At 38.5% G+C, this 25,617-nt stretch overlaps 1 protein-coding gene across 2 annotated transcripts; it reads right to left on the bottom strand.

Moving 5' to 3' along the window:
• Nucleotides 1-49: 49 nt before the first annotated feature.
• plcd1a (phospholipase C, delta 1a) lies at nt 50-23,171 on the bottom strand. 2 transcript variants are annotated; one of them, XM_041813986.1, is made up of 15 exons: nt 22,996-23,171; nt 16,860-17,018; nt 9,240-9,468; nt 8,900-9,029; nt 8,568-8,796; nt 8,287-8,488; nt 5,781-5,925; nt 5,541-5,693; nt 5,071-5,220; nt 4,826-4,982; nt 4,608-4,724; nt 4,317-4,495; nt 2,103-2,238; nt 1,819-1,968; nt 50-1,570 (listed from the first exon to the last, which is right to left on the bottom strand). In XM_041813986.1, exons 1-15 carry the CDS (start codon nt 23,024-23,026, stop codon nt 1,479-1,481), a joined length of 2,259 nt encoding a protein of 752 aa, XP_041669920.1. In that variant the 5' UTR covers nt 23,027-23,171; the 3' UTR covers nt 50-1,478. The 2 variants fall into 2 exon arrangements, with proteins under 2 accessions (XP_041669920.1, XP_041669919.1); XM_041813985.1 differs by lacking the exon at nt 22,996-23,171 and adding an exon at nt 21,163-21,381.
• Nucleotides 23,172-25,617: the final 2,446 nt, after the last annotated feature.

Below are 25,617 nucleotides of genomic sequence, written 5' to 3'. Positions count from 1 at the left end.
TACCATTTGCATGAATAAATCACCTTTATTGGAAATAAGTACAAAAACTTTATACAAGACTCTGCTGGTTTTATTTGAGAGCTAGTGCAAATGTATGCAAAAGTGACATGCCATACAGAAAGCTAAGACACTGACTGGTTTGTCATGGAAAACCCTGGGAATACATTAAATGAAATGAAATGAAAGTATGAAAACAAATATCACAATTCGTCTGTCACACTATACTTGATAAAGTGTGTTAAAAGGTAAATGTGTTTTGCATCGGATGCATTCTTTCATATCGATAGGCAAGTTAAAAAGCATCAAAGTCTGTTTAAAAAAACAAAAACATTCAAAACATTGCACAAATTGACATCAGAACACATGTACACAGAAATAAATGTCGTTCTCTGAGCCAAACTTTTGCATTTTTAGTTTACACTGAGATCATCATAATGAAAATTAAGAGGTCTTAAAAGAAGGCTTGTTTTATATTCGAGACAAATGAGAGGTTCTTTTTACTTTCCATGAGTTTTTATCTTGAAGGGAAATCTTAAACATAAGAATCCTGCCCAGGATAAGCAGTTATTAGTCCTCAATATGAAATCACTTTACTATTCATAGTGTTATTTTATTTTTTTAAGGCTTTGTGCTGACAAAAGCTTTAGATCTTCTGAATGTCTGTCTGACCATAAGTCCATCCATCTGGGATTAAGGATTCCTAAAGAATGCTTCAAGAGATTTTCTTCAAACAAATATCCACTTGATATTTCAAAAACATTCTGCAGGACTTTTTCAAACTTTGTAGTAATTTCACTGTCCTCTAACTCAGTGGTTCCCAACCTTTTTTCCATTGAGCCCCCTTCTTCACATATCTAAGAAGAGCTGCGCCCCCCAGGAAAAAAGTGACATATTGCTGTCAAAAATACAAATAAACTTAAACTTGTGTTCATTGTTTAAAGCCAAACACAATAGCCCAGACCTCAAGTGTTATTAGAAAAGACCTTAGTATGAATTATTCATATGGGTTTTATCATGATTTTAGGCAGTTTGAGAGATCCTAATTTTAAAAATCTCAGAGCAGAGAGGCCATTGTGCCCCCCCTGAAATCTCTGGCGCCCCCCAAGGGGGTCCCAGACCCCAGGTTTGGAACCAAGGCTCTAACTGTATACCTCATGGAGGCATATAACCACCAGGCTGTAGTTGTAGTTGTTTCAAATAAGGCACATCCAGTTCAGTGATTCTTTAAATAACCCCTCTATCATTTTCCCTCTGTCTTTGTTAGCCAACAGGAGCTTTCAATAAAACATTTCATCTAAAATTATATAACGACAGAAAAGTGTTACACAGACAACAGTGAGTCAATCTCAGAGGTAAACTTAAGACTAATGTTTTTTCCATAAAAAATGTTTTAGACATTGATATTATTTAGATTTAAAATGGAGTAGATTCTTTAGGATCTCTCTAAAACGTCACTGAGGGCTTTCACAAACTGATGCCTACTCAGCATCCATGAGCATGACATGCACAAAGAGTCCGGCTGAGCAGATGACGTCTCCTCTCTTGGTGAGCAGCGGGACATGGCGATATCCTGGAAAGAAGGAAGTGAGTTATGACTGCGTTGTGAAATCGGAGTCAAAAACACCTCAAACTTAGAAACATAAAAAGTGAAGTCAGATGATTCACTAAAAGATGTCTAAAGCATAAGAAAAAGAAAAGATCAGGTGAAATAAATCGTTGATTCTTGGCTCCTTCAAACATCAGTCTTTTTAAGATCTGGATCCAAAGAACTGGTCTTTGAATTAAGTACTTTACACAGTTTGAGCATGACTTTCTTACCACTCTGTACACTGGTTACTGGCAGACAGTACTGCCCGATAAGATCATTCTGGGATGTTGAGTCATAATCTTCCACCTGAAATCGCACCATGGCCAGTTCAGGAACATGGATGTCGAACTGGAATCTCTCATTCCACATGGGGTTAAACCCTGCAGGGATGGATTATCATTCAGCTGTGTATTTTATTCAGTGCTAGAGCTTGTGACATTTATTCCGAAAATTAATTCAAGGGAGAACTTAATTTGTGTCCATATCTGTGTATGTCTGTATGTGCTATGCTCACCATTGTTTTCAATGTAGTGTGTCTCTTTGCTGGCGTTGTCTGCTGGGACTCCGTAGATCTCCACTTTCACCAGAGGGTCAACGATGGAATTGTGTTTGTCCTTGTTGAGCTTTGGTAACTGCTGAGCTGAGATCACCTTTTTTCATAATAAAAACAAACAGTAACAGATTATATATAAATATGTAGAAAAAACATAATCATGTGCACGCTATTAAAAACAAAAATACTTATAGCACCAAATCAAATTCTAAAGTAATAGTTTTTAGACCAGTAGAGTTTGACCAGTGTTGCCAACTCCTCAATAAGGAAAGTATCTATTGGCTTTCACCAGAAGTCGCAGGAGAGAGGAATAATGTCATGAGAGAGATGATAAGTGAGTAAAAGACACCCTAAATATGTTTAGAACTACAAATAAACTTTCTTCTGTCGATTATTGTTTTTCTATAGCGTCACAATTCCAAACCTCCTCCTTTATCTGGGCTTGGTGCCGGTAAAAATGCCTCAAAAGAGACACTCTGGCTGATTTACTTAAAATTTGATTAAAAATTTTTTTTAATTAATTTTTCTATTTTTCATAAGTTTAGTTTCCTGACGGTTGGTTTCATTTTAAACCTTAAGGTCCACTTAAGGGCCTACAAAATGATTTGGAGGACTCTTGACACGACTTGGACTCAAGCGCTGATGACTCCGACTTGGACTCAGACTCGGACTTGAGCTTTTACAACAGGACTCAAGAATGAAGAGGAAGACTCGAACCATTTTTTTCATACAGACTGTTTTATTCTCTAATATATATGTTGTTTTTGTGTGAGAAAACACCTCATAACTGATCATTGTTCATGCATGTTCTTTTACCTGCATGCACATTCACATGTGATTAACCTGCTGTCTGTTAGAAAAACCAGAGGAGACAGAGCAGGAGAAGCAGGTGAGTCTGGTTGTGTGTGGCAGTGTGACAGAGACAGGAGCTGACAGGTTGATGCGTAGGTTAAACCTGTGGCTCTTCTCTGTATTACAGCGGTCATCTTTTCAAGAAATTAAACTAAAATGCAGTTGGCCTACCTTTGAATCGCTGAAAATCTCCATCAGCTGCCAAATAGCTTAGACTTGTCATATTAGCTGCTGCTACAGTAATTCTCCTCCGTCTTGGACAGAGTGATAAAAACTCTTAAACCTTGTAGTGAGTCCCGTTAGTTAAAAATATCAATCCAATGTTGAAGTCCATGTTAACATCAGTGAGATAATGCTGATTAGTGAACTAAAGATGGTTGACATATGCGAAAATTGTGATGTGTTTGATGACAGCTCAGACTTTAGAGCATTAAAGCTGGGACAAAGTTAAGACGTTTTTGTGATGTGTTCAAATGCCACACAGAGAAAATTGGAATTTTATTTTTTAGCAAGAAATCTGAATAAATCCAGTCCTTTTAAAGTAGAAATATTTACTTAATTAGCAGTATAGGATAGATGTAAAGCACAAGTTAAAACATCTTGTCTCGTTTTTCCACCCTAAATACACAAATAATCCTGTTAATATAACTAATAGTATGGACAAAGAGTGTGATCATTATGGAGTATTAATAAGTGTATCAAAATCAATAAAAATCAATGACCCTCATCCTGGACTGGAATGTTTTTCAGATTTCATCAATCAAAACTAGAGTAAAACTATGAAGGGTGATCAGGACTAAAATGTGACTAAAACTAAATGTATTTTTGTCTAAAGCCTAAAACTAAGAAAGGTTGCCAAAATTAACACTGTCTTAAGGCTACTCAACCACGGGCTCTTAGATGTTTGTTTTTGTTTGTGCACAACTGCTGTAAATGGCTCCTCTAGTCCTTTAAAATAAAAAAGTTGAAGAAATTCAAACGTAAATAAAAGACATCAACGTAGCCCACCTGGAAAGCTGGAATGACTTTAAAATGATTAGTAATTTAATTCAATTTGGCTCTAGGTTTTAGGTACTGGGGACTGGTCTAGGACTTAAACATGGGTAATGGGGACTAGACTTGGACTTGGACTCAGGTAATGGGGACTCGATTTGACTCAGGTAAAGGGGACTTGACTCGAGCTCAACTGATTTTTCTTTGGTGTCTTGGATTTGACTTGGACTTGAACACTAGGGACTCGGGACTCAACTCGGACTTGAGGTTTGGTGACTCAACTACAACAATGACTTAAGTACAATAGAACAATACAACAAGAACTCTTACCATAATATGTAATATCTTCCTCTGTAACCATGGCCCTTTAGTGAGTGCGCTGGGATCAAACTGAGAGGACAGACTTCTCTGAAACTCAGGTTTCAGGATGTAGCCACAGAAACCATTTGGCAGAAAGCGACCCTGGTTTATGTGCATCTCCTTGGAGGGAGTCTGGAAGTTCAATGCCACTAAAACCAGTTCAAAAAGAAACTTCAATGAAGTCCCAGCTTTAAGTTTAATGGTAGTACTACATATCATAACAGCAGGATTCTCAAATTTGCAGATGATATTTGAGTATACCTATCTGGCAGCCGACGTTCCACATGGGCACCGGGTTGTAGTTGGAGGAGTCAGTCCTGGAGCCTGCTGGGTAGATTCTGCTGAGTTTGTCCATGTTGTGGTGGATGTAGGCAGTAGCTAAGAGAATGCATGAATTTAAAACACAACTTTCACAAACTATTCATCATGAGAAATCTTCATCAAGTTTGATGCTAAGCTTTGTAAGGCACTGTAACTACCTGAAGTGTCTGCCAGGTTAAAAGCTTTACTCTCCTTGAAGGACGACATCTCGTAAAATTCCTGGTTCTCCTTGGCATGTTCAAAGCCATTAAAATGGACGCTCTTGCAGTAGATCACAATATCTGAGAGTGCTTTGGCCAGTTTGATTTTTGATTTCTGAAAGCGAACAGATACTGACTCAGTTTAATCTAATTCAAAGGTATGTACAACTTTTCCGTTTTTAAGTGTGATACTCCTGGCTTACCTTTGGTTTGGCTTTTTGTCCGTTCTCCTTACAGTCTGCAGCCTCATCCTCCTCAGACACAGTATCGTCCTCTATGGTGCTGTTATTGTTGAAGGCAGCGTCCAGTTTGTTCAGTCGCTTTCCCTTGATAAGGAATTTGCCCTTCAGCTCCTGCATAGACAAATGTTGACCTCACTTGTGTTGCATTGTAATTTGTCGACTTAAAATTCAGCATATACATATTGTTTTAGTAATGTTTCATGCTCTTACTAAATGCAAGGAAGTATATTTTTGTTTTAAATAAAGAAATACGTTAACTGGTCAGTCCCCATTTCAACAGCAAAAAAAAAAAAAAAAAAGAAAAGAAAAAGTTGTGTGATGCAAAATATTTGGTAATTGAAAACAGTAAATTTTGGGAATAAAAACAGATAGTAATTATTCTTTTTATCTTTACGAGTATCACAGGGAATGTGAGTTTAAAGGTTGCATACCTCAGGTGAGGGGAAGTTGCTGGGCATGGTGTTGCCCAGAGGCTTGGTGACCAAACCATCACCCAAGATGGAGATCAAGTAATGGGCCATGAGCTTCTGTTGTTCCACGGTGCAGTGGTTCTCCAGGGACAGGATTACCGGATAGTCTGACGTCTGGAAAATAAAGGAAAGAAACACTCAGTAAAGAGAAATCTACAAATGAGAATGCAGTCATGGTCAGTGGCATATAATCTGACATACTTTGAAGGCGTATTCTTTGATAGCCTTGATGACGTCTCTGAAGAGCACTTTGGATGTTAGCGTATAGCCGTGGTAAATGACAGGCTCACCATTTGCTCCATCCCAACAGTCCAGCTCCACGCAACGACAGCTCTTCATCAGTGCTCTGCAAGGAAAGAAAACATACGTGAAAACCTGCCAATCAGTGGGATCAGCTCAAAACTTTTTTCTACAATTCACAACAAAAACTAAATAATGCAACAACTTTTGGTCATCAAAAGTTCAATTGAAAAAGATAACTTTAGTTTCTGAAAAAATATAAATATTTGGCAATGGACATATTTGTAGTATAATTACATTATTGCTAGTTTACACAGTATTCCAATTCCAAAAAGTTTGGGACACTGTGTAAAATCTGAATAAAAACAGAACACAGTGATTTGTAAATCCTTTTCAACCTAAATTCAACTTAAAACACCCAAAGATATTTAATGTTCAAACTGATAAATTGTACTGCTTTTTAAATAAATATACAGTGTTTAACAAATTTATTAGACCACCTGTCATATTTGTCTCAAAGTCCATCCAGCATCATGAAGTGCTTTAATGCGGACTCTTTCATTTTCAGTGAGCTCCCGACTTTTAACCACTTTCAACAGGAATGATGGATTTCAAACTGAATTCACCCAAATTTGAGCCGACTCACTGGGCTTCTCTGAGAAGTCAGAAATTAATCAAGCATAACATTCAACCACAAAAACTAATTTTTCTGTTCAGGAATGCAAGTAAATAACTATAATTTGACATATTAATCAAGAAATAATAATGTGCTTTACTATTTTTTCAGTTTTTCTGTAAATCAGTAAATTTGAAAATTCATGATAATAATAATTATATTTTAGCATTAAAAATATCATTTGGGTTAAAGAACTTCTACATATTGGTGTATTAACCAAAAAATGATTTTGGTAATTACCAATGCTGTTAATTTAGGGCAGCTGTGGCATAAACCTTACTTTGGTTAGGGTTCATGGGCTAATAAATTTGTTTAGCACTGTATATATATATAAACACATTCTGAATTTGATTGCTGCGACATGTTTTACAAAAGTTATGACAGGAGCATGTTTACCGCTGTTGTACTCTTCTAAGAGCATTCTGTAAGCGTTGCAATTTCTGCCTAGTAATGCAACGAACATTTTGAGAAAGATCTGGACTGCATGTAGGCCAGTCTCCAACGCACACCTTTTACTTTTAAGCCATGCTGCCATGAATATGTTGCTTCAAAACCTGTATATACCTCTCAGTATTAATGGTGCCTTCACAGATGTGTAAGTTACCCATGCCATAGGCACCAATACACCTCATCATCACAGATGCTGGCTTTGGAACTTTGAGTTAATAACAGTCTGGATGGTGCTTTTCCTCTTTAGCCAGTAGAATCCTGCAGCCATTACCCCCCCCCCCCCCAATTTTAAAATCATAATCAGACCACAGTAAACTTTTCCACTTAAGGTCAGATGAGCTTAGATGAGCTCATGCCCAGAGAAGTCCACAGTCCTTGTGAAGGATGATAAATGATTTTTGCTTTGCATGGTAGAGTCTTACATCTGTCCCGTGATGTCTTAGTTCTTATGTCTTTTCATGTCTGGGTTTTGATGATGTCTTATGATGCTGTAATTCTTACGATGTCTTGGATTATATGATGCCTTCTGATGTCTTCTGAAGCCTGAGTTCTTATGATTTTATGGCTAATATATTGGTTGAGTTTTATTGGTGTCATTCGGGTTCTTCTACTGTGGGATTTTTGTTAATGTATCTGTGTGATTCTGCTGTTGGTTGTTTTATTCTCTTAGCCTATAGAATTTGGTGGCTTCTTTTGCTATGTTGTTTCATTTGCTTTTATATGTGTCAAAGCATGTTGTATGGCCATGTTTTTAAAACTTCTAAACAAATGAAGTTATAACTATTAGCATTTGTTGAACGATTCGAGATTCGGCATTCGAGACCCACCATCAGAGGGCCCCACTGGCCAGCCCAGCGCCAGTGTTTGGGCGGTCAGTTCACCCAGTCTGCGAGTTCACCTCAGCAGTCAGGAAGGGCCCGGGGGCTCACACCCACCACCAGCCCGGCCAAACCCTAGGTAGCGAAACCAAGACCTCCCGTCTCTCCCATGTGTCCCTAGACAGAGGTTGACGCCAGGTCTGCACGGCTGATGGCCACTCTCTCGTGCTCTGGTGAGGGTCCCTCCAGCAAGCACGATGTTTCTAAAACCCTCTGTCTGAAAAAGGAAACATCCCCACTGAACCCACCCCAACTGTATTCAGTTGAATATTGGTTGTAAATTATTTGCAAACCACTGTTTTCTTTTAACAGTCATATGGGTAAGTTAATGTGGAAAAGGGATACTAAAGCAGTTTTTTTGTCATTTATCTTGTCTGAAACCAACCCCTGGTAGATGTTTGAGATATAAAAAAAAAAAAAGTCAAAATATTAAAATCAATTTTAACTCAACATGTGTAATTACTTTATGTATGCCTCCGTGCTGCTGGGCCCTTTGAGCTGATCCTCCATCAGATACGTGTTGTGTGAGGAGGAGATGTAGTAATGGTTGAGCGGCTGGCTCATGTCCTGATAGACTTTACTGTGGGCTGGGTTAAGGATGGAGCCGTCTTCGTGTTGAAGGTACATCAAGAAGCCATCTTTGGTCATGCGATTGTTCTGCTTTGCTGAAGGACAGAAGACAGACAGACTCAGAGTAATGTCTAAACAATGATAAAATGATTCCTTTTCTTGAGTTAACCTTACCTGTTTCATCCACTTCATACTTTTCAATCAGCTTGAGCGCATCCTCCATGGTCGCCTGCTCTCTCTGCTCATTCAACAGGAAGTTCAGCAGGTCTCTCGTGCTCAACTGACCATCTGTTTCAGCATAATTCCCATAAATCACGTCTATCTCCTCCCGTTGAGTCAGCAGGTCATAGAAGTGTTTTATCTCAGGGCCTTCCAAAGAACCTGAATTGGACTTGTCACAGTTCTTTGCGACATCATATTGAGATTGAGAAAACAAATCAATTTAACATATACATTTTTACAAAGTACACCTTTTTATTGGGTTTATGATGCATGGTACGACTTACCTTGAATATTTCCTCTGCGTACGTGTCGTCAACTTCAACGTTGATCTGTCTCAGGAAGTGCTTCAGCTCCTTCAGGTTCATCTTGTTGTCGTCATTCTTGTCTGCTTTCCTCATGCAGTTTATGATCCAGCTAATGTTTAGATGTAAGTAAACTAACTGAATTTATTACAGCTGACTAAACTCAACACTTTTCTGCATTTTGCAATGTATTTTAACAAGTCAACTAATCTTGATCTCTGCAAACACATAGAGTAAGTATGTCTCATCTCAAGAGCGCAAAGACACTTCTGGGAAACATGCAAACATATTTGTCAATTCTCTGACACTCTATCAAGGATACTGCTCACTCTTCTGCTGGCGATTGAGGTTCTTCATGTTGTGGATGATCTTCTCAAGGCCCCTGACCCACTGCTTCGCCTCCGCCTCGCTGGCCGCCATCAGGTCCAGGTTCTTTTTGCGGCCCTTGAAGATGATGGCGAAGCATTGGTCTTCAACACTAGGGTCTGTGTGTTTGTTGAGACCCTCAGACTGGCGCCCCTTGCGCACTGAATCGATGTCGTCAATTGAAACTGTTTGGAGAGAGGGGGTGTTTGATTAAACTTGGTTTGGTAACAGTTTTTGGTTTTGGTAATAGCTAAAGTCTGTATTAAAAAAGCAGTAACTGCCAAAGACAATTTTCAGACCCTTTAAACTTTGGGTTGAATTAAATTTGATATACAATATCAGTCTTTAATCTTGAACTTAAAAACATATTAGTCAACAATGGAAACTTACAGCCTGAATTACAATCAGATACACAAATATATCTCTTAGTCCAAATGAATTATACTTCAGTAATACATAAAAATAAATAGAAAACTTGAATGGTATTACATAGTCATAGTTTCATTTTTTTTAAAACTAATTTGCAAAGAATTATTTCCAAAAGTCAAATCATTCAGAAAAGCATATAATTCAAGTTCAACTGAATATCATGTTAGAAAAGAGTGTATTTGCACTCATAGCCAGCCCTCACAAAGATTTAATGTGCGTCTAAATCCCATTTTCTAATGCATTTTTTTTGCCCGTTCAACCACATTTCAATATAAATCTACAATAAATAATCCAATTTAGCCTCTTTTTGACCCATTTACACACCTTTTACTTGCCAATGATTGCCTTTTTCTGCCCTTTTTGACGTTTTTAAACCCCTTTTCAATGCTTTTTGCCACTTTTAACCTATTTTTTACACTTTATAAACCCCTTTACATCCCTTTTTCTGCCCATATCTACCACTGACTACCCAATTTATCAATTTTTGACCCATTTCTACCACTTTTTCCTGCACATTTTTGCACTTTTCTGTTTAAAGAAAGGGGGTTTACATTTTAAAAAGGCTAAATACTACAGTAGTATGTACTACAGTACAATGATCGTCAACTGGTGGCCTGGGGCCACATGAATCCCTCCTGGGCTTTCCATCTGGCCCAAAAGACTATTAAATTTATCTCACCAATCATAGCACAGCATAGTAGTGGTGTCAAACAAAGTGATGGACAACAGAAAACCCCCAGAAATAAGTATGTAAAATATCTCAAACGCTTCATTGTTGTTGGCTGTAGTATGGGTGGTAGGGCCTGATCTGATCATCAATGCCTAAGAATTGAAGGAAATTTAAATACTAATACAATAATATGTTAGTTAGACCACAATATTTATCTGATTGAGTTCATTTGAAAGTCTGGCCCCCACAGTGTCTGTCAATACAAAATCTGGCCCATGTCCAAGTGTAGTTGATGACTCCTGTCCAACGATATAAATAACAAAAAAACAATTGTCACTGACCAGAGAGTTTCTAGTATTCTTTATAGCTCTCCTGAACTGAAATGTAATAATTCTTCCGTAGAGTATCTTGTGGAATGTTTTTCCTGATCATCACTAAAACCACAGAGTGCCAGAGAAAGTTTTTACTTCTTATCTACAGGAAAGCTTTTGTTTCCCTTTAGTAAGTTGGTTTTGTGGCCTTCACTCAGGCACAACACATAACAGCTTCCTTGGAGATATGTCTTGGTCTGTAGCTTCAAAATATCGACTTCAACTTGGTTAGCTGCTAATTTTTGCTCTTTTTTTGTTTTGTGAATAGTGGTGTATTTTGGGTTAAGAGTTTTAACAAAAAACAGCTGAACGCAAAAGATCATAAAAGTTGGGCATAGCTGCAGAGTTGATTATCCACAAATAAAGCGTCATTACATGTAAAAATGTCATTCATTATTCACATTTTTGATGCAGCTTTAACTGGTGAAACCCTACACATAGATAAACCAAACATTTCACTCCAAATGCACCACTTTCCTATCTTAGTAGCTGGCTAACATTGTCTCTCGCCTGTTTGGTGATAAAGTTAGCTTACCGTGAGTTAGAGATTTTAAATTGAAACAGCTGACTGTACAAAGAAGTATGGTCCACACAATGCGGTGAGAACGGACAAAAATAGTAATGTTAAGAGTAGTAAGCGTCAAAACAAACAGCTAACAGAAGCTAAAGCCAGAATAACTGAAAACTGAATATCACAACTAGCTAACAGTGCCTTTGACATTAGCCTACATGAAGTTGTTAGATTAATTTTTACAACATGGTTATGTGCAGCTTTGGAAGGATGTATATTTTATGCTTTAAATGTTAAAAAAACTAAATTCACCACTTTTCTACCTCTGTTAGCTAGCTGTGAGCGTTGTCAGTCTTGTTTTTGGCAAAAGGCATTCTACTAGACCTAATTTTAGCTTTTCTAGCCAAAAAAGCCAACTGCAGAAGTAATTCAAATTGATAAAATGCAGTGAAAATGAACTAAACAGTACCACTAAGGGGAGAAAAACCCAAACAAATAGCTAAAGGAAGCTAGAAATGCTTGTTTATGCTAGTAACAGCAGAGCTACATGGCACAGCTAGCTTAGCTAGCGATCATAGTAGCCTACCCTCATACATTTTAGGATATTGTGTGTCGCTACTTTAGTTTAAAAAATTAACTTAACTTCAGATAAAAGATACCAAACAAATTGAGGTCTCCAATTGGCAATTTAACAGGCAGTTTAAGCTCTAAAGAGAGATCTCTCAGACATTTCGTTGTTGCTGTTGAACCACACAACCACATCCCCATTGATTTCATTACCATACTTCACAACAGTTTAATGCAATCTGCCCTTGTTTGAGCTCCTTGTCTCATGTACTCTTGGCAATAGAATAAGAATAAGATTGGCAATAAAATAAAAATTGAAACCCAAACAAAGACAATATACACTTAGGGTTCCTGCCCCTGTTTTCAACCCATACATTAGGGGCTGGGCCCTGTTCTCCAACAGTAAAACACAGAAGAGTGTGCACGGCCACGCATGATCTAATCATGCTAAATGGCAGCAACCGCCCATGTAACAAAACCCTATAGACCCCAGGCTTAGCTAAGAGGCCATATGTAGCAGTGGGGTTAAAATCACAGTGTTCCTGCCCTTTACAACCCGGAGTTGGAGAGTCACATAAAGAGCAAGCATTGTTCCTGTGAGAATCAGAGACTATACAGGGGAAGGATGAATCTAAAGGTCAGATTGCTCGAAGAGAATAACACAACAGTGAGTGGGTGGCAAGCTGAAAACACACCCAAGGCTCAGCTGACTTCAGGTCGGGTGTACAAAATACCTAGGAGGCACCAGCCAGAAGAGGAGTGTTTGTTTAATAAGTAGATGCACATTATTCCCCAGCAAAACAGACAGTGGAGGAATTCGGGGAGTAAGTTTGGAGCGTTTTCAGATAATCCCATCTGAAGAGAAGAAAACCACAATGTCCAAGTCATGTCATCCTTGTCATGCCGGCATTGCTTGAATACCAGATGAAATTTCATACAATGAGATTATTGTGTAAGTTCCAGCACTGTAAATACTTTCTAAAACTCCTCTCTTCAAAAGGAAGATTTTCATGAAAAAGGGTGTTTTCCCAGTAAGACGGAGCACTAGTTTGCTATTTTGGCTGTTACATTTATCAAACTTGTAATTGAGGTGTAAAAAACAATGCCTGATAAGGAAAATATTTTGTGGAATGCAAAATAATAACACCCTCCAATCTTGACTTGAGCTCATGAATACTGTTTAGTCAAATTCTTATCTGACTAGAGGGCAAGTACCACTGCTGTTTTGGAGAGCTTTAGTTACCATCCTCTTTTCTCAGTGAAAAATAGCAGAAAATGCTAATATTAGGGAAGTTTCTCATGGGGCTTTTATGTAATCTTAAGAGAGGAATGTGGATCCTCTGTCATAAACCCCGTATGACCCTGACAGAGAGTACATAAATGTTTATCTCTTAGTGTAAACACTGTCAAGGCAAATGGGAATCACTGTGTGCGGGAAAAAATAAACAGGTTTTAAGTATATTGGGATTCCTAAGAAGTGATCCAGAGGGAAAGGCTTTTCTTCCATTTGGTAACTGAGTATGGAGGACTTAGCCTGACATGACAGATAGACTGTTTCATAGATTCATTGCAAAGGCTACTGTGTGTTTCACATTCACCTTGGAAACATCTCGTTCAAAGCTTTCAGGACTTTTCAAAAAAGTCTTAGGAGGTAATTAGATAAGCATTGAGGTGACTACCTCAGCATAAGCAGCTCAGGTTGTAACCAGAGCTTGACGGACAGGCACTGCCTTAGTTTATTAACTATGGACCTTGTTGGTGGATAAAACTCATGCTGAAGCCAACTGGGAGAAGTGCAAAAAACATATTTCCCGTCATGAAGCGCTTTCAAATGTGGTCCAGTTCTGATAAAACTGCTGCCATACTATAGCTACATCTGAGCTAAACTCTACACCAACGGCAGCCGTTGCTACCCTCCCCAGTACAACTACACTCTGCTTGTGACTACTGCTTCATTCACCTCAAATAATGCTGATTGGTCAGGTCTGCTTTCAGGCCTGGTACAATTATTTCAGATTGGCCCTTTGTAAGATGGATGTGCCTGATGACAGACTTGGAATCTGGCCAATCCATTTGCTTTGCAGGGTTTTAGAGGACTGTCAAATATCGAAAAGTTCAATCAGGGCAGTGCCAGATGTTTTGTGATACAGAAGCCACAATGGGGCATAGCAGAGGTAGCATGAATCTTTTTCACATGAATAGCATTTATCTATTCATTCAATTTCTAGTAATCTTTTTTACCTGTGCTGCACCTCATTTTTAAAAAAATGGTAAATAAACTTGAGCTTATGTAGACCTTTTCTTAGTCGTTTGACTATGCAAAGTACTTTTTACACCACAGGTCTTTCCTATAGAGGGTATGCACTGACGTCTGTTTCAGCGTGCAACACGACTGGCCAGCTTGGCTGAGTGGCAAAATGGCCTGAAACACTGCTTACAGTAGGCCTATTTGGACTCGACAGAGATCAGAGCCTTTCCCTGAAGACACAATGGACCATTGACATTGATACATGGTCATAAATCGAGTTTCCTGACATTGTATGGACCTGTTTTCAAGTACACAAAGCAGAGCCTGAAGGCTCACATCAGCCTGGCTCATCAGTGATGGATGTGAAACTGAATTAACATCAAAAAGATTTGTCAATATGACGCTTTAGATCAGTTGCTTCTCTATATTTAAGTGTTTCGTTAACTTCTTCCTACTTCGGCTTGTCTGTAATAAGATCACTCTATGGTTGTTAAATCTGTTCGCAAAAATTCCAGATGTAGCCTTAATGATGTCTGTTACTTGGACATCACAGGACTATTAGTAGAGCTAACATAATCCGTGGTCATTAGTATTAACATCAGCATTAACTAATTCCATTGATGCATCCATACACAATTACACGCAATGAATGCAGCTGTGGGAGCAAAGTGGGGTTAAGTATCTTGCCCAGAACACATCAACATGTGACTGCACGAGTTTGGGATCAAACCCCAAATCATCTGGCTGAGAGTCAACAGACTACATCTACTGATCCAAAGTCGCCTTTCACAACACACCAACCCTAAACTGTCAAACAACTGAAATCCTACATTAAGCAAACTGAGACGATATACTCCACTGACTAGTCAGCTTCTACGTTTTTTTTTCTCTTTAGACTAGTTGGTTAAACACAATTTAAACAAGCATTGGGAAAATAGACGCATAGGAACATCCCTAGTTTTAAGTAAATCATATCCAGAAATTCCCTCGTGTTAATCAAGAAATAGGAATGCAACATAATCTTGTAACACAAACAACTATATAAATATGGAAAAATTAATTCAATTTGCCTAAAATACACATTAAAATACTCTTTTAACAGGGCTACCCTAGCCTTAGATATCATTTTTTTTATTATTCAAATGAACAAAGAGTACAAGAAATGGAGTATCTGTTAATTTTATTAATAAAGGTTTGAAAACGAAAAACAAATATTGTGTAAATACTTGTGTATTTGTAAAAAAAAAATGAACATAATAAAAAATGTGATATAATTGTCGTCAGCCCTGTGCATGGTTACTACCCTATCAGTAAATTTTTTTTAGACTTTACCCAATACCATACAATTACTCAAGAAAAGTTTGATATAACGACATAATAGTTTGGAAACTTGGTGCTGCCTTACAAACTATAAAGACAACATTAACCTCAGGCGTTATGTGCTAACATGTTAGCAAATATGCTTCAGTATGTACACAAACTAAATAGCTGTTGACTTCTTCTGTCTGTGGTTTTGTAATGAGCTGGTGGCAGCCAAAAACTATAAGCTTTAAGAGCAGGGGGAACCCAACAAAACAGTTAAGTTGTAGCCCTAGATGCCAAAATGATGGTCTGAAATGGCTTAAAATGTTACAGCGAAATAATTCAGGATACTGAAGCTTTTGCTGATAATACCTCCTGGGTTTGTAGCTGAAGCAACTGCTTTCAAAGACAAAGTGAGATTAAATTATTTGTTTTTATGAAATTATTGAGATATTGTAAATTACCGTTCATACATACATGTATGACGGAGCTGCTGTTTTAATGCAAAACAAATTTCAGATCTTGCATTTGACAATAAAGTTTTATCAATCAATCAATCAATCAATACTTCTCCTCAGACAACTGCATTTAAAATCATTTTTGGACTTCTGGATTCTGGATACCCAGGATTAATGGTAAAAAAAGCCAGAATGACACTTTTTCAATATGAAAATGATTCTGCATAACTAATACTTTCATGGATCCTCCATTCAGATAAACAAAAACCTAAGAATCCTTTGAAACACACAGAGACATACATCATTAAATCCTGTGTGTATTCAATATAGATGGCAGAAGCAGCATTACAGTCTTAAAAACTGGAGTGACTAATGTAATAAGCTTTACCCAGATAAAAGATACCAGATAAAACCTTTACCAAACATGGTTAAAAACAAAGCATGCTGTCCTCCCACGCTCTTTTACCTCATGCCTAAGTACTTAAGAGTTGATTGGTAATTACAGATTGCTAAAGCCCACAGGAAAGCAATAAAGCATTCAGCCTATTTCCGTAAACAAGGAAACCTCCTGCAAACAGAAGGCCCATCTCTGAGTTGGTTTAAAGAAAAAAAACAAAACAAAACAAAAACAGCTTGCCTCATGACCGTTCACACAACCACATCGCTCCCTATCAAGTCAGTATGGGGACTATAACACTAAAGCTATCTCTTAATGTTTATTCAAGGCTGAGGCAGAGGCTAGAGGTTATCAGCCCTGGTAGCTGCAGCTTGTAGAAAAGCTAACACAGACCCAGAGGACAGATTAAAACATTCACACTCTGAGAGTGGATCAGTGAAACAGAAATCAGAAGGAAATATTGACTCTCAAACACAGAAACAAGGAAAGAGCCTGGATTTACACTAGTATTTTCCATTCTGCCTTTGGCTGCATTATCTATGTGGGTCATTTCCGTGAATCTGCTCCATAGCAAAAAGCTAATATTGAGACGCCAAAGTCATCCGGTTATAGTGTATACTCACAGGTTTGGTTTCTCCTGAGCAGTTTGCGGGACTCATGCCAAAATGTTTTACAGTCTTCCTGCAGTTTAAAGAAGCGAGCCTTTTTCCAGGAGCTCGAACGGATCTTCACCAGATGCCCACCGACCAGCAGGAACTGTAGATCAGGATCTCCCTCGAGACCTGCACACATGGACGGGAAAAGAAAGGTGTGACACAAACATAATACACTTTTAGTGACAATTTTACTAAATTTTTTATGCAGATTTAAAAATACATTGCCAGACCTATGCTACCCATAATGCAACACAGGACAGAACAATGTCGGGAAATACGTTATGCGATATGTATTCCTTTCTAGGATATACACAGTGTTTAAAAAAAACATCCTTCAAAGCATTCTTGAGGAATTGCATCAACAAATAAGAAATAAACACGAGGCCCATGACCTTGACCTCAACAATGTAATCAGGTTGTCCATGAGTCTGAGTGAGCGTGAGTGTAAAGTGTGAAGAAAGTCTCTCAAAGCATTCTTGAGATATTGCATTCACATGACTGCCCTGGAAAGCCTGGGATCAACATGAGGCTTGATGACTGTGACCTTTTATCTGTGACCTTCAAAGTCTATCCAGTTCATCCATGCTAGTCTCACATTAAGTGAAATGGGGATCCCCTGAGTGCAGTGAATGTGTCTCAAGTGACTGTAGTCTAAAGAGACCTATGTCTGGAAGGTCCAGTCACTGGTTAATCAGTATTCCTGGCTACCATTACCCCATGAAGTTAAAAGAACATCCCATGCAACTCAGAGAAAGGGTTATTGAAAAGTTTGTCAGGGGATGGATGCAAAAAAATTTCATGGCATTGAACATGCCCCAGAGTTTAGTTAAATCCATCATCAAGAAATGGATGGAATATGGCACATAAGCCAAGATCAGGCCGTCCTGAGTGAACATGCAAGAAGGAGACTAGTGAGAGAGGTCACTAAGACACCTCTGACTGTTCTGGAGGAGTTAGGAGCTTCGGCACCTGAGATGGCAGAGACTCTGCAGACAACAACTGTTGCTTGGGTTCTTCCCAGTCAAAGCTTTATGGGAGAGTGGCAAAGAGAAAGCCACTGTTGAAATACTTTGTTCTGATAAGCCCAAAATAGTGCTTTTTGGCCACCAGCCAAGACACCAAACACTGCACATCAGCACAAATACACCATCCCCACTGTGAAGCACGGTGGTGGCAGCATCATGCTGTGGGGATGCTTCTCAGCAGCCGGCCCTGGAAGGCTTGCAAAGGCAGAGGGTAAAATAAATGCAGCAAAATACAGGAAAATCCTGGAGGAAAATTTTATTCTGTCTACAAGAGAACTGTGGCTTGGGAAAAAATTTATTTTTCAAATAGCCTAGACAATGCCCTGAAGCATACAGAAAAAACTACACAGAAATGGTTTAAAGACAAGAAGATGAAAGTTCTTGAGTAATGGAGTCAAAGCTCAGATCTCAATCTTATAGTGAATTTGTGGCTGGACTTAAAAAGGGATGTTCACGTCTGATCCCTGGGCAACCTGACAGAGCTTGAGCAGTTTTGCAATAAAAAAATAAAAATAAAAATAAAAAATAAAATAAAATTGCAGTGTCCTGCAAGCCCGATTGGGACCGAACACAAACTCAGTCCTGAGATTACAGGCAAAGGTGCATCTACTAAATACTGACTTGAAGAGTGTGAGTGTTTATGCAGTCCCTTATTTTATATTACATAATTCTATTTAATTGACATTACTTTGTAGAAAACAGTTTTCACTTAGACATTAAAGAGATTTTTTATTCCTTTTTCATAAGAAAGCCAAATTGTGTTATGACTGATTTATAAAATCAACAAAAGGGTAAAACATCCAAGGCGTTGAATATCTTTATATGCCATGTAACAAGGATTGAAAGTGTTAAAGATCAGTGGTTCACTTTAGGATTGAAATGCCACCCTCCTTAACTCTTCACTAACTCAGATTTGGCTTGGCTCTTTAAGTACAGAAAGCACTTTATAGTATAACCTAACTTTAGCCTGAGTGCATTTTCTTGGTTAAAAAAAGAATGATTTCTTGCCTTGTCTTGTCTATAGTCCACATGACGATCAAACTTGTTTTATTTAGCAGCTGATTAATGCTGGGGGCTGAATCAGTGCACAGTAAAATGTTTCACAACAGATGAGCAATGCCAGTGTCTTATCACTCAGCTGAGCAATCTGCTGATGATGGCTTTCTGGAGAAGGGTGTGTGACATGATTCATGTTCTACACTGCAGGAGTCCAAAATAAGCTCATGGGACTATGTTTGGTTTATCTGTTCCATGTGTGCAGATGTGAAGTAATGCTGGTGTTTGGGTGGGACGTTACATTCAGCTTTTGTATTGCTCAAGCTTAAAATGGTTGTTAAATGTAATATAACTAGGTTGTGTGTCGCTCTGTGTCAGAAAAGGAGAATAACTTGTGTCCTCCAAGGGCATTTGAGGAGAACAACATCACAACAACTCAGTGAGGCTGTGTTGTGGGCAGGACCACAACATAACAGAGATTTTTCCCTCGTCTCACACCACGTACTCACAGAGGCCGTTTATGAGACTCTCTGCTGCCAGGGCGGAGGACTCCAGAGTTTGTATGACGCCTCCGCTCAGTCAGGCTTTCAGTCTCTATTTATTTTTCATCTTCTTCTCTATGTCATCTGTTTTACTTTGAAAAGGAAGTACCCATGCCAGCTTCACGTTGACAACCACAGATATGTGTCTGCACTTAACATGAGTCATAATGTGTATTCAAGCATTTTCCAAGAAGATGAGGGTTCATTTCCCTTGTTTTGCAGAGTAATCAGTTTTAGATGCAAGGCTAGATAAGAAATGAGCTTGAACCTTTGGTTTGTCTGCTGCTACACCCTTAAAGAAGGGGGCAAGCTAGGGCAAGGAGATTGGAAAAATGTGTGTTAAATAACAGGGAGGGAGGGAAACCCTCAGGGAAGTGGATGGTGAAAAAACTTCACATACACAACCTGAAGAAGACTTGGTGTTCTGTATTTGGTATATAGTAAAACTCTTGTTTTTCCAGGTAAAAAGGAGGAAGGAGGGAAAAATGTGAATACCTAGCATGCAGCTTAAACCAAAGCTCCAAATGTCCCATTTAAGAAGATTAACAGTAGTCTTTTTTTTAATACTTCTGACAGCACATTTCAGAATAATGCAATCTCAGTTATTTGAATTATAGGTGGTATAAAAAAGCACCAATGTAAACAACAACAGACGCTCAGTCATATTTAACAATTGTCTTAATTGCACAAATACATCAGGAGCATTTTGGTGATGAAACTATCAATTTGCATTTTTTGTTTCCCCAGTACCTAAACTACAGAAGCCCAAAGTAGAAATACATCCATACAAATATCTGTACTCCATTTTCTTGTGATAATACATTTTAGCCGTTTCCTGAATACTATGACTTATTATCTATATTGGGAAGAATAACACCACTGGTTTTTCTGAGTTAACAAATTAAATCTTGGAAAAAAGGCAACAAATTTGGTCATTATCAAGGAAAAGGTTGATATCATAAGACAGTCTAACAAGATAAAGAAGTCAGTATCTTGAGAAAACAATCTAAATTTATTCATTAAGGGAAAATAGAGAATGTATGGATTCTTAGGGCTTCCTTAAGAAACAAGTGTGATGATTTTCAATTGAATTGTATCTAACTCCAAAATTATCTTTACCATTCTGCAGCTACATGACAGAGTAAAGTAATAACTGAATTAATTTTGAGCAACAGGGTGTTGCATCAAGGAAAACTTCGTCAATAGCACACTAAATTTCCTTTTGATCTTAAATTCACTGATGGAGTCTGAGCTGTTGAGAGCTATGAGACTGCCTCTCATAAAATGACTAATATCTGCCAACTTGTGAAACTTTTCACAGGGACATTCCCCTTCAAACATGATCAAAGTTAGCCCAACTGCATTTCTGTGTTGACCCTTGCTTTTAGTCAAAAAACAGAGCATGCTCTCTGAAGTTGTCACCGTGGCTAAACTAGAGAACTCATCGCCCCAGGCAACGAGGAAACCTTCAGTTTGTTCTCTACTCACCACCAAAACACTGAGCATGCTTATAACGTCATAGCGCCAAAAAAAGAGACACGTCTTACTACACGGTACAGGATTAAAAGTTATAAAGATTAGCATCTCTCAAAATCCGGGTTATCAAAACATAAGGCTATGTGCGCGCGCAAGCGTGTGTTTGCAAAACACTGACCGCGCGCGTCACTCTCGGGCACATTTGCACCTTTTGAAAAGGGGGGCACTTACCTAGGCGTTTTCCGTTCTCCAATGCTACTTTTCTCATCTGCTCCTGGAAAGCCTGCTCCTCGGATTTCGTCCTTTTGGGACGTTTGTGTAAACATGACATTTTGGACTAAGTTTTAAAAAATGAAATATCCAGAGTCAGAGTTTAATTTGTTCTCGGTGCAGAGGAGACAGACACCACGTAGGCTGGTTCCCCCTCATGGGGCGGGTCTATACTCATCTACTGCTCTCTTATAACTGGAGCTATAACTGTCCGCTGCTGTGAACGCGCTTTGGAGGCACTCTTGAACATGTTCTCTCATTCAAGTCGAAAAGTTGTTGGTTTGGTGGTATTAAAAGATCTTTGATTTAACTTGTAAGCTCAAGTGATGCATTCAGGAACTTCAGAAAAAAAAAACTAGTCTTCTTACAGTAAACAATAGTCTTACTCTAGATGTAATATTCCATATACTAATAAAAAAAGAAAGATGTCCCAAAAGAACAGTCCCAAAACATTACTGAGAACCACCACTGCCCCTGGAGGTTGTTAAAGCATATAATGTTGTGCACCAACCAAAAGGCCTTTCCTAACAATTCATTATATTATTATAAGACAGCTTAAAAGCTGAGTGCAATGATCTAAATTTCCTGTGGAAATAAATGGGACATACCACAACGTTTGCACAAAGGGGTGTCTTTGTGTGCCTTTAAAAAGCAGCACATTATTGCTGTCATGTGCAATCTTTCATTTGAAGGGTTGTTACGCACCACTTTCATTTGAACAGAAATATCACCCATGCACTAATCATTTTAAATGTTTCTTCTGTTTAGGAAAGCATCTTGCAACCCTCAATCAGTGAGGGGCCTTCCCCTCCTTGGAAACCACTGAAATAAAATAACATTATACAACATTTAATACATATTGCATTGTTTTAACATGGCTGAAAAAGTCTGTCTTCTTTGTATGGGCTTGAGATGCATGCATAGACAGGCCTGTAGCCTGCCAAATGGAAGAAAACAGGTCAACTCTGCTCTACTAGGACAAGTAGTTTGGTTGTTTATTGGGAAGGAGAGTCTCAAAAGTGATGCTTTTTGAAAGATAAGAGCTTCTGTTTGGTTTACATGTTTTGTTTTGATGAATTAGTTGATAATTTTGTTGTTTTCTTTTTAAAGAGTGACAAATTCAGCATTAAACTAATTTTAATTCTGGGCCTGGCTTTTTAACCCTTGGCTATGGGTTTCACAGCCTGATGTATGAGTCTAGAAACACAATAGGTGGATTAAAATCTTTAATATTTAACTTGCCTGTTGTTGAGTTTTCAGTGAGATGTGAAATAGCACCACCTCATGGGGGATGTGTATAAAAATGTAACTAACTTTACTGTCCTGTTTCAAAGTTAAGTTTAAGTTCTTTGATATATTTGATGGTAAATGAAAAAACAATCTCTAGTTTTGTTATTTTTTTACAAATCATTTTTCCCAACCTTAACCCCCAATACATTTAAATATGTGTGTGTCAGATAAAAGTTGCTCTTCATAACCAAATAAGCTCTCTGACTGCGGTTAGAATTGACACATGGGTATTTTTCTATACATTGAGAGACGTGATCTTTTACAAAACCACTGCCTCCTCCCTGATTATTCTTACCACACATTTGCTTTAAAGGAAAACAAGTTCTCCCACCAGTTTTTTGCAACACCAACTATGGCATGTATGTTGTTTGAAAAATTTTGACTGCCTTTTTAACTGATTTTATAATTAAGAAAAAAAAATGAAATGACACCATTGTTAAAAATTCCAACAAATAAAATGAAGCATATCCTGGATGATAAAACATCTATGTATCCAGAACTCACCATGCTTCCCGGCTGTTCCATTGTGCTCCATTGTGATTCCAGTTAGAATGAATCACCTCACACTGAGAAAAGGTCCTCCAGAGTTAGTTTTGACTATTCAATATGATATCTCACAATCACTAAGCCTATGTCTTGGTCCCATGCAGGAGAAAAATCCAATCTGTGCCCTCCTCTGAGCCGATCCGCTCAGTGCACAGTCACTGCCAGCCCAGCAGGCTCTTAAGCACCCACAGTCCACACCCACTGCAACACCGGTCTGACGGGTACAACACCGTGTTTGCTGTTATGACTTTTCTTTTAGCAGCCTGTCATTGAAAACTACACCTTTGGGTGGAATTCTAACAACAAAGACTAAAAATAAACACCTGCACAAGATCCAGTGTAAACCCTGATAAGACTGACTGTATCAGAGCCTTGACTTTTGTGCATTAAATCAGTGTTGGTGTTTTATATGCATTGTTTTGACACCCATAGGGTGCTTTGATTTGCTTTGGGTGTTGCCCTTGTCAGGTACAGACTTGCAATTTATAGTGGGAGGTGTGCTCTCCCTAACCCCTCTTCACCTTTTTTTTCAGTGGATGGTTAAAGTTGGGACATCATCACATCATCTTTACAGGCTTGCTGCAAGAACTTAAAGCATGAATCCTCAGTTGGTATTTCAGCATATTGCTTCACCAATGGTGGATTTAGATAGATATACAGTTCTCAAGCCCCATTTTTGCTAAATAAACTTTCCTCAGCTCTTTTAAACACAGAAATGATCTCCCATAGCCCAACTTGTCAGAAAGTTTATGGAGTTTGTTGTTTTAGGTAAATAGTGTCCATCCACCGGATGCATCCAGCTCCTGTTCATAGTGAGATTGTAATACATGAGAGCATAAACACACTCCTCTCTGTGCCTCTCATTCATCAGTGTCTACCAGCCTGTTCTGTCCTATGAACTCTTGCACTGGGGCAGCTCAGTCTGGCAAACCACAAGGCATAAAATGAGCTCAACAATCGCCTCTTTGAGAATCCCACTTCTGCTCCACATGAGCTGATCAGCACAGTCAGAAAATATTGTTCAGGATGTCTCTGGAATCCATCCAAATGAAAAACAATGACCAAAGTATGTGAGTGTATCCTCTCATGAGACTTTGCACAACATATTTTCAATCTGGCATTGTACAGGGTCAGCTAGTTGACACCTTGAGATAGCTGTGAGGGACATAACAGAAGAAACATAGACCTATAAGTGGGACATTCATGACACTATGGGATGTGGTTGCTCAGTATGAAATGAATAAGAAATCTTATTATTGTGTCTGTGGTTCAGAAAGTTTATCTATCTTAGCATGTGCCATGAAAAAAGTCGAAGTGCATCTTCCTGAGCTGTCTTATTTAATCCTACAATGTACTGCAATTATGCAATAGTATTATAACTTCTTTCATTGTGTTGACACACTAAAGGGAAGGTGAGATAGCTCAGAGAATAAGCTGGGCCGTCATTCCATCTAAAGAGTACTGCAATCATGCAATGCAATAATGGCTTTGAAAGACAAAAGGATTGCAGCAGTAAAGGAAGGGAGAAAAGCAGAGTATAAGTAACAGCGTCGTACTTCAAAGAATGCTTGGAGACCCTGGTTTGGTTTCTTCATGGTGAACCATGAGTCAGACAGCCCTTTATTTTTTACTGTCATTATCTCTCTTGTCTTCATTGTGATTGAGCCATATTTTTCAAAGTGTTTGAGAAGAAAGGTAGCTCAGAGGATAAGCAGATGCACTATTTGCCAAAGATTACCTGCAGACCTTGGTCCAATTTCCCACCTGTGCCAACACTTAAGTCAAATTTCCCTAATGCATTGAGAAACAAGAGTTAAACCTAAAAAAAAGCTTGCAGGGGACAGGTGCCCCTTTGGTGTAATGGTTAACACAGTAGTTGCACAGCATGAAACTCCAGAGTTTTAATACTGGCCAGGGCCTCTCTCTGTGGAGTGTTCTGGTTTCATCCTACTGGATCTCTGACCATGATTTTGAAGTGTCCTAATGCACTAAAAGTATATGAATCCTAAAAAAGCAAGCTCTGACTGGCAGCACGGTAGTCTAGACAGGTTAGGACTGCTACCTTGTAGCGTTAGCAGGGATTTGATCCATTGCAGTCAGTGACAGAGTCGAAAGAATACAGGAAAAGTAAAGAAAAGAAAGTAATCTAATAAAATAAGTGAAAACAAATCCCAATCCCTGAAAGGGTGGAAAGCAGGTGTTAAAAGGGTGGCAGAATCAGTCACTCGCAACTGACCATCATTAAGAAGCTTGGGCCAGTCAGCTGGTTAATATTATATAGTTGACAGGAAGCTTGGACCTCTTTTTCACTCAGTAACTGATGCACTGTAAAATGTAGTGAAGCACAATACTTTCCCAAAAAATACTTATGTATATACTTTAAAAGTAAAATTACAGATTTGAAAACAAATCAAAAATACACTGCTACAAAAAAGCTATATGCCTAATGAATGGAATTTATTAATCCTCACCCTTTTTAACAGTACATCCTTACTGCATGTACACTACAAACTTAGTATAGACCTGCATCAAACTTAGATGGCGATGTTGTTTTTACCTAGTGTAAACTTTCTATACATT

This window comes from Cheilinus undulatus, linkage group 19, assembly GCF_018320785.1.
Source record: "Cheilinus undulatus linkage group 19, ASM1832078v1, whole genome shotgun sequence".
In the NCBI taxonomy this organism is placed as follows: Eukaryota; Metazoa; Chordata; class Actinopteri; order Labriformes; family Labridae; genus Cheilinus; species Cheilinus undulatus.
Note: the sequence above shows the minus strand (reverse complement) of the source record. Positions and strands in the feature narration are given on the sequence as shown.

Coding starts and splice junctions, on each gene's coding strand:
- plcd1a (XM_041813985.1), bottom strand. CDS start 21,262: ATGTCATGTTTACACAAACGTCCCAAAAGGACGAAATCCGAGGAGCAG. Junction 2,239..4,316: donor GGAAGATATTACATATTATG/GTAAGAGTTCTT, acceptor TTATGAAAAAAG/GTGATCTCAGCTCAGCAGTT. Junction 1,969..2,102: donor ACACTACATTGAAAACAATG/GTGAGCATAGCA, acceptor CCATCCCTGCAG/GGTTTAACCCCATGTGGAAT.